Genomic DNA, 10,611 nt, shown 5'->3' with positions numbered 1-10,611 from the left:
CTCGGAGGCAACCTCGATTTGTACGTGCACACCAAACAACAACTACGCAAGTACTGTGAATCACGAGGTAAGCAATGGAATGACGAGTACATCGATCTGTTGACACGGAAGGAACCCATGTTTTACAGTCTCATCAAATCGTACGACACATTGAACAATACCACCATTCCTTCTCGTGAACAATGCATTGATGATATGAAGGGAGAAATGATGCCCCAAGGCGAATATGATCACATGGTGAAACTGTGGAAGATCTTCGATATCAAGACATGGGGTGAGTACTACGAGTTGTACAATGTACTCGATGTAACTCTCATGGCTGATGCATTCGAGCACTTCCGCGTTACCACACTGAAGGCATTCGGTGTTGATCCCATGCACTACATCACAGCACCACAAATGGCCTATTCGCTCTTCTTAAAGGTCACAATGGAGGGCGATCATAGCGAGAGTAGCCTCATGACCCTCGCAAGGAAATGGGCTCAGTACATCATGCGCATCAACGCGAATGAGGGACTTGAGGAGAAACAACTCGTGAAAGTGTTCTTGAACCGCATGGGTGAGTTCTATGAGAGCAAGGGAATTCGATTGATGGAGACAAATGAGATCGATGACTTCATGCGTCTACTCAAAAACCTGCGAGGAGGCATCACACAGATCGTGAAAAGGCATGCCAAAGTCGACCTTGACAGCACCGCCAGTCACGCGATCCAAGAGTCGAAAGGAACCCAATGCATTGCGAGATGCAGCAAGGTCACATCGACCCATTACGAGGAGTCAGAATGGGACGACTTCGTCGTCCCGGCGGAACTTTGTTCCGCCACAGAAACAACGTCGCCTAAATGTTCGAAAACGATCGTGATGCTCTTCACACCACCTAGAAGCATGATAGGAAGATTCGAATACGTACGAAGGACAGGAGAGTTGTAGGGGGAAGCGTTGCTTCCCCCAATATTCACAACAGCATAACCAGTATGAGACACAAGACTATTCAATGTATCGATGTACGGTCTGTCTAGGATAGGCGTGTTGTCAAACGTGACTAGCACTCGATAACCCTTTTCAACCACCGATTCGATTGACGTGCAATCGTTGAACATGTCTTCAGGAAGGTACGTTATGACAGTCGTGGTTATCAGGTACGATCCGGACGGCATAGGCGGCATACCATCACCACCCCATTCGCCATTGAATGATTCGGTAGCTTCTGGTGTGTACTCGAAGACAAATGCTTCGTTCGCTTTCACGATACAAGCCGCACTCCCCCACGAGTACTGAGGAACACCATCCACTGTCTCTCGAATTAATACATGATGACCGTCCTTCTCTGGCATGTTGATGAGCATGTTGTCGAGCTTCTTGAACGTGTAGTTGTTTCCATTGCATGCTGAAAATTTGTTACGACGGGATTTAGCATTTTTTATTTACTTTGTCTTTGATATGCACGAACGTACACACCCTTCAGACACGCACCATCATCGATGAACAGATCGGACAACTCGGGAGGCACTTCATCATCCACAACTTTGTAGACCACGCGAACATAGTAGTTGGAGAAGAAGTAAACAGCACGATTCTCGGTTACCACAGGTACGACATAAGGATAGGTTTGCTGTTCCCGTCCGAAAATATTCAGAGGCACACCGAGCAAACCGTTGGATTTCAATTGAGGTAATAGATACTCCCATTCATCCTCGGTAAACAAAGGTGGACGAGTTTCGTCCAACGTCATCTCCATGCAATCATAGTCGTGCAAGATCAAACCACAGTTCACATTTGCTTGCGGAGTGCAAACACTGAAGCCGAATAGACGCTCGGAATTGATCGGATACTTGGTGTGAATGATGATGTCGGCGAGTTCGATATTCTCGTCCTCACAAGTGCGTACCAGGGAAGACCATGTGTTGTTTTCTGTTTTCTTGTACTTCATTTAGGGAAGCATCTAGGGTTAAAAGAGAAAATATAAATATATAAATATATAAATATATAAATGAATAGACCTACTCACACTTTGAATCCCAATACTGGCCGAGAAATCCAAATCAACGGAGTTCGCTTCTGGAACCTTCTCAAGCGTGGATACAAGTACGACGAGAAATTGAATCGCTTGTACGACAAACCATTACCACCGGATACGACGAAGTACGTTCCCAAGTCGAGAATACTTTCTCCCAGCAATCGCTCCATGATTATTGGTGGCACAGCATACTACGAGTTACTCCATGACAACTATAGACGCGTAAAAGGACAATGGGTGAAAATGACCAAAGAAGAAGCTGAGGCATACGATAATGATCCAGACATTAGCATTGCATTCGCTGACCCCAATTCTAGTGATTCTGATTCATCGGAATCCGAGTTCTACGACATCGATGAATTCGAGTACGATGCGGATGGTCATTCCATTTTCCCATTCTAGGGATGCCTTCGGTAGCTCAAGGAGGAAGCCAAGCTCCTAACAATTTCACTTTGGTCACACGTGTATCACCACTTAAAGATTTTGTGACCCTTATATAAATGAGTTCACAACGCGAAGGATATACTATCAACCCTGAGACTGGAAAACAAATCAAGATCGGTGGGCCGACCTGGAAGCGATTGGCCGCCAAGTACTACAGGGTCGGCGATACGTTCACCGATCAGACCATGCCTGACACGAGAGCTTATGTGTCGAACAAGATATTCGGGATGAAACTAGCAACACCAAAAAGACAAGTGACACATAGACGCGTCAGTGATCCCAAAGGTGAGCGCAGGTATCTCGTCGTGGGAAGCAAGGCGTGGAACGAGCGGTACCTCGAGTACGAGTGGAACGGCCATGAGTTCGGTGAGAAGCGACAACGTCACTTACCCGGTTACCTGAACACCGTGGAGAAGAGACGTGAAATGAGACGCAATAAGGCATTCGAACGCTTCGATCGCAAGGTATCACAGGGACGATTGAGTGATGTGATCGATTCAACTCTCGGGTATGCACTCACGTACTATCACACCGTACAAGGAGACATGTACAAGGAGTGGGTGAAAGAGAAACGAACCAAGAAGGACTTCCGTCTCAACAACGATTTTGACAACAGGTTGTGGGTTCGACTACCGGGTGAGAAGAGCGATGAGGAAGTGGAACCGATCAATCTCATATTCGATGAGACAAATGAATTCAATGAAGTCCTGAAGAAGTTCATCCTCAATGGTATGCGTGAATACAATCAGTGCTTCATCACCATCATGGCATACAACCTCATGTTGACACATGACGGAGATCCCAAGATCCTCAACCTCACCGATGATCGATTGGGACACCTCCGCATCGTTCGCCGAGATCGCATCGATGAGTGGATCGAGGACTACCTGAAGTGGTACCGAAATGGTGTAGAGGAACAGGAGACAGAGGGAAGTGGGTTCGGGTACCATGGGTGGATCGGCTTCCACATCGAGATGTTTCCACTACGCTCATTCGTGGGGTACAAGCAGCACACACCGTACGTCATCGGACGCACAGCGCTCAACCCGGATTTCGATGACAACCGGTGCCTGCAGCGGTGTCTCATTCTGGCCAGTGAAGGCGGACACAAGATCGTCGCGAATCGCAAGATTGGCGATGCAACCGTGTACAACAAGTGGTGGAAGCACCCTGAGAAGAACAAGGTGTTCGGAGTGACCATTCACGAAGTGGAGGAGGCGATGGGCATTCGCGACAATGCACCCTTCGATGCAAGTGAAGAGAAATTCGCCGCATTGGAGGCATTGTTGAAAGTATCGCTCAACGTATTCGAGGTCACACTCTTGCCTGGATACACCGATAAGACGAAGGAACAATTCGATTTATTCACATGCGATGTCGTGTACAAAGGTAAGGAGAAATCACGTTCCCCTCTCTCCCTCTGCATCTTGAACGACTTGAATCTACCTGAGGGCACTCCAAAGCACTTCTTGTACATCAAGGACTTGAACGACTTCAAGCATCGTATGATGCGACGAAGTGATGCGAAGAATGGAAACACAGCGAGAAACGCAAAGTGCAGGTTCTGCGACGACTTCTTCGGGTCTCGCAAAGACGTTCATGCTCATGAAGTACAGGTGCACCGAGAACTCGTTGATGAAAGCGAGCAGTACGACTTGTCAACCAATGAGACTCGGTTACGATTCACCAACCAGCGATATGAAATGCCAGCACCGGTCGTCGTGTACGCTGACTTCGAGTCGGCCATTGACGACAAGAACAGACACAAGCCGATCATGTTGTCCTGTCTGGCGGTGTCACGCATCCCTGCCATTGACAGCCAGCTAAGAATCTTCCATGCACCACACGAAAGCGAAGAGGATCTTCGTCCTTTCATGGAGTATCTCACACAATTGCACGAGAGTGTGAAAAGGTATCTCTTCGATGAATTGCCATTGGAAAACTCTCCGAGCATCGAGAGGGACTTTCGTGCAACAACCGTGTGTCCCTTCTGCCACAAGAAACTGGAGAACGACAAAGTGAGACATCATGCACATGTGACAGGTGAATACACCACAGGGAAGGGAGGGATATGCAGCTTCAAAGCAGGGCAGTACATCTGCACCTGCTGCACCAAGTGTAATCTCCAACTTACCTTCAACAAGAAGAACTATCGTCTACCCGTATACTTCCACAATGGCTCACACTACGATTTCACGTTCATCATGAAACTCATCGCAGCTCATTCAACCTCTAGTGACTCCTTAGAAGTCATTCCAACCACTGAAGACAAGGAGATGCAGATCGAGTACAATGGCATTCAATTCAAGGACTCGTTGAAGCTCATCAGCAGTCCTCTAAGATCCATCGTGGCTCAGACACTCGGTGGTAACCTCGATTTGTACGTGCACACCAAACAACAACTACGCAAGTACTGTGAATCACGAGGCAAGCAATGGAGTGACGAGTACATCGATCTGTTGACACGGAAAGAACCCATGTTTTACAGTCTCATCAAATCGTACGACACATTGAATAACACCACCATTCCTTCTCGTGAACAATGCATTGATGATATGAAGGGAGAAATGATGCCCCAAGGCGAATATGATCACATGGTGAAACTGTGGAAGATCTTCGATATCAAGACATGGGGTGAGTACTACGAGTTGTACAATGTACTCGATGTGACTCTCATGGCTGATGCATTCGAGCATTTCCGCGTTACCACACTGAAGGCATTCGGTGTTGATCCAATGCATTATATCACAGCACCACAAATGGCCTATTCGCTCTTCTTAAAGGTCACAATGGAGGGCGATCATAGCGAGAGTAGCCTCATGACCCTCGCAAGGAAATGGGCTCAGTACATCATGCGCATCAACGCGAATGAGGGACTCACCGAGAAACAACTGGTGAAAGTGTTCTTGAATCGCATGGGTGAGTTCTATGAGAGCAAGGGCATTCGATTGATGGAGGAGAATGAGATCGAAGACTTCATGCGATTGTTGAAGAACCTGCGAGGAGGCATCACTCAGATCGTGAAACGACACGCCAAGGTCGACATTGACAACACAGAGCAAACAACGGCAGGCAGTGAAGGCATTTACTACCTCGACGCCAACAACCTGTACGGAGGAGCCATGCATCGAATGATGCCTTACGAATTGGTGGGTGTACCCGAACGACAAGAAGTGATGAAGAGAATCAATCGTGATCCGAATGGATGGGTACAATCACTCAAGACATTCGGCAAGTATGGATTCTTCATCGAGTGTGATATCGAGGCACCAGTGGAACTCCATGATAAGTTCAATGACTTGCCATTCTTCCCCGTACAGAAGGCGGGCATGTACTCCGATGGAATCAAGAAGTACGCAGCGAAGAACGACATCGTGGACAAGGTCAAAGAGGTGAATACACCGAAGCTCATCTGCGATCTTGTACCTCGTCAAAAGTATCTCGTGCATTACTCTCTGTTGCAACTGGGTCTTCAACAGGGATATCGCATCACGCACGTCCACCACCTCATTCGTTTCAAGCAAGCACCCTTCATATTCGAGTACGTCAACATGCTGAGTGAAAAACGAGCGAAGTCCAAGACCACTGTAGAAAAGAACCTCTACAAGCTGTTGGCAAACTCCACCTATGGCAAATTCGTGGAGACTGGACTGAAGCGGATGAAAGTGAAGTTCGCTAATACGTGGAATGAACGCGAGGCAATCATCCAGAAGCATGGATACGACATGATTGCTGGAACTACCATGTATTCCGAGAATCTGATCGGTATCAAGCTGAACACACCGGTGCGCAAGGTAGAGAAACCATTCTTCATCGGGTTTGCCATTCTCGACATGTCGAAGCACATCATCTACGACTTCTACTACAATGTGCTCAAGACGACATTCGATAACGTGGAGCTGTTGGGACAGGACACAGATTCGCTCATCGTACAGTTGAACGATCGTGGTAACATCGTTCACAAGATGTGCGATATGTACAAGTCGTTTGACTTTTCTGAGTTGGATAACACGAGCTACTTCTATGGAGAACTCGTGAAGTATTACGATCACGAAGTGGACAAGAGCAAGTTCCCTTCATTGGACTCGTTCCTCAACTTCAACAAGAAGTTGCCTGGTCCCATCTTCAAGGATGAGCATAACGGGCATCGCATCACGGAGTTCGTTGGTTTAAGACCGAAGATGTACTGTCTTGTTGATGAGAAGCACGTCGTACACAATGCAGCAAAGGGAGTTCCTCGCAACGTTGTGATTGACGGTGAGAGAATGAGCGTGAAGAACATCGAATTGTACAAGCGCGTCCTCGAGGCAGAGAAGAAGGAAGATGCAGTGATCGAAGGCAGCTTCAAGCGCATCAACAACCAGGCCTTCAACATCAGCACGAAGGAGCAGACCAAGACACTCATGACTTGCACGGATAACAAACGTTGGATCTTGGACGACAACATACACACACTTGCATTCGGGCATTATAGACTGAAGTAAAGGAAGCAATCTTTCACTTTGGACATCCATGGATACCATGGCCTACAATGGAAGTCAGGTTAACATTGCCGAAATTGGCAGCCATGGGTTTCCGCGCGTTTCTTGTTATGGACAATACGGTAGCCAGGCAGGCAATGGCAGAAAATGGCAGAAAATGGTCGAAAATGGGTTGCCGCGGTTATTTGGTAGGAAATGGATTTCCGCGTGTTTCCCGTCATGGCCATCGAGGTGACCAGGTAGGAAATGGCCGAAAATGGTCGAAAAAAACAAAAAAACGGGTTGCCGCGGTTATTTGGTAGGAAATGGATTTCCGCGTGTTTCCCGTCATGGCTATCGAGGTGGTCAGGAAGACAATGGCAAAATGGCAAAAAATGGTCGAAAATAACAAAAAACGGGTTGCCGCGGTTATTTGGTAGGAAATGGATTTCCGCGTGTTTCCCGTCATGGCCATCGAGGTGACCAGGTAGGAAATGGCAGAAATGGTCGAAAATGGTGGAAAATGGTCGAAAATGGTCGAAAAAAGTTCACCGCGATTATTTGGTAGGAAATGGATTTTCGCGTGTTTCTCGTCATTCCCCTACTACTGATTCATTATTCTTTTCTTTGTTTTTGTTTTTGTTTTGATGTTGCTTATCTATTTTTGATTATTCCATTTTTCATTTGTTGTTGTTGTTTTTCAACTTTTGGAATTCATTGTAGTTCATTTTATTATTTTATTTTCGATTTTGATTTTTAGTCTATTGTTTGTTTTGCTATTCTTTAGTTTTCTTTGTTTCTGATTTTCTTATATTTGTGCATTTTCTTAATCTTCCTTTTGTTTTCTTTTGTTTTATATGATATGATTCTAATTTGTTTTTAGTTTTTCTTTTTGTATTTTCTTTTTCTTTATTATTCCCTTTTTTATATTCTAACATTCATCCTTTTATTATTCACTATCCACCAGACAAATTGGATTGTGTCGATTCTTATTGATTCAATTCTCATAAGGAAATATGTGATTATTTGTTTGGATTGTTCCATGTTTTGTTTTGCTTATTTCTGTTTGTTTTCTGTTCATCATCATCATTATTACTACTATATATCCATTTTAACCAATCATCGAATCAATCATGTGCCATCAGTTTGAAACAACAATACAAATTCCACAGATCATTGTAAAATGAACCAGATAGAATTGTTCCAATCATAATCAATCGAAATATGTTCCTATTAAACGAATCAAAACAAATCAAATCAAATCAAATGATCAAACGGAATCGAATGAAACACAGTGAATCAAATCAAATCACCTAACAAGATAAGATAAGCTTAAACTTACCAAATGGAATTGAAATCTATGAAAATCATATGAAATCAATTCCATTCTATTTATCAACAATACTCGAATCGATTTCGATTGAACATACCCCAATGATACAAGTAGATTGACATTTTGAAACAGATTTGGAATATCTATTTACCATCTCTATTCAATATTTAGATCCACTTTCCAATGTCACCAAAACGAGGACAACAGAAACTCCATTATACAGAAGTTAGTGATGTTAGACTTGGAAGATCCAAAGCAAATCATAACCAATCAATTCATTGTTACTTCGAAGTGTCAATGAAGTTGAATCATCATCATCTTATCTTTCTCCCCTACCTTCCAGTATCCGATATCATATGATACATATTATTGTTTTTACTTCTTATTCATTCATTTATTCTGTTTTCCTTCATTACTCACTCACTCATTCAAACATTCATTCATAGATTAATGGATCATTGATTGCCATAAAGGAAACACTTGATTCTTTGTTTTCATTGATTCCATTTCTTCTTTTGTTGACAAGGAATATTGTTATCGATTTTGATGGTCTGGAATCAATGAATGAATGGTAGGGGAGAAAGAGAGAAGTAGCAATAGCAGCAGCAACATCCACAGCAACAACAACAATAATAGTAGTAGTAGTTGTAGTTAGCAATGGACCAAACTATCTATCAAATGATTTAATCAATAATCAGAACCTACAATACGAAATCATTTCAAATCAATCCGATTGATGTTTCGTGATATCAATCAATCTTTCCATGCAAACCGACAATCAAATGATCTTCTCTTCATTTATATTGAAATCTGAATCGATTCACATAGATTCACTCAACTATGTGGATTGTTTGAAATTGATATGCATTCTTGGTATTTGTTTGTTTTCACATATCGAGTTTGTTCTTCATTTCGATCATTCCACATAACAATCTAATTGATCTATTATCCAGAATCGATCAGTAAGTATTATTGATTGATTGATTGATCCATGATGATAATAATAGTCATATTACCAATAATATGACTATTATCATGGATTTGGTTCTTTCCTTATTTCTTTATTAAACTACACATATGGTTGTTTCAATATCTCTTTCTATGATGATTACTATTATTATTAATCATCAATAGCTATGGATTGTTCTCAGATATTCTTATTCTTCTTATTCCTTTTACTGTTATTATTCTCATTATTGCTTGTTATTCACATACACATTGTTTGTTCTACATCAATTTGGTATTGATTCGATATCGGACACTGCATTGAGTTCATAATTCATCCATTTGGATTATTACTCATGTTATTGTTCGTTCCTATTATGTTGTTGCTGCTCATTACTTCATTTCATTTCATTTCATTTCTGTTCTAGACATTGCTTTTGAACACATAATCTTATTATTCTTCTCATTGATTTCTATTACTGTTATTATTGTTGCTGTGCCATTTTAACGAATTCATTGTCGTTATTATTGTTATTATTTGCTTTGTTGTTTGATAGATTCATATTATGAAAGAGTATACAGAATAGGCATCGATTCAATCAATCAATCAATCAATCAATCATGCGTTAAACATTTCTAAAACCATGAACAAATGATTGATTGAATGAATGATTGAATCGATGACATTATTGATGCAGAATTACAGTTCATTGGTTGTGATAAAGGTCATTGTTGTTTTGTGAATCACTCCACAGAGAGAGAATCTTTCTTTGATTCATTCATTCATTCAATGATTTGTTGGTTGATTCAATCATTCAATCAGCCATCCAAACCAAAGTGAATCAAATATGATACTATGAATGAATATAGAATAGAATAGAATAGAATAGATTGAATGAATGAATGAATGACATCCTTGTTACTGATTTACAGATCATTGGTTGTGAGTAGTGTCTTGAGATTGTCAATCAATTCTTAGATAAGATATTATTCATTCATTCATTTATTGATTTGATCGTATAATCATTCAAATATCCCATTGCAATTCACATTATTGGTCCACTTTATACAGATTTAACGATATTTCCTTGTCAACAATCCATCATTCATTCTTATGGTACAAAATATACATAATCACAGTATGCACTCAATTCAAATCGATGTTTGTAGGATTACTCATTCATTCATTCATTCATTCATTCATTTGTTTTCATTTCAGTGTTGAATTGCTGAAATCGTATCGAATCCAACTCCAATATCACAACCAATCACATTTCCATTCATTTCGATTCTCTCTCATTCACTCTTCATTATCATAATCGCGTATTACAATAATAATAAATAACTAATACATATCATTGAATGGATTAAGATCTTAAGCAATGAATACTATTTCTTCTTTTCTTTTCTTT

General features: G+C 41.9%; 1 protein-coding gene across 1 annotated transcript; it reads left to right on the top strand.

Annotated features, from left to right (window-relative positions):
- Positions 1-4,335: 4,335 nt before the first annotated feature.
- On the top strand, positions 4,336-6,945 carry GSBLH_T00003122001 (uncharacterized protein; the record flags this gene model as incomplete). The annotated part of the gene is made up of 2 exons (XM_013041802.1): positions 4,336-4,504; positions 4,547-6,945. The coding sequence occupies 2 exons, from the start codon at positions 4,336-4,338 to the stop codon at positions 6,943-6,945; spliced, it is 2,568 nt and encodes an 855-aa protein (XP_012897256.1).
- Between the last annotated feature and the right edge of the window lie 3,666 nt (positions 6,946-10,611).

Source organism: Blastocystis hominis (assembly GCF_000151665.1).
Source record: "Blastocystis hominis, Singapore isolate B (sub-type 7) whole genome shotgun sequence assembly, scaffold_25".
Taxonomy (NCBI): Eukaryota; class Bigyra; order Opalinata; family Blastocystidae; genus Blastocystis; species Blastocystis hominis.
Note: the sequence above shows the minus strand (reverse complement) of the source record. Positions and strands in the feature narration are given on the sequence as shown.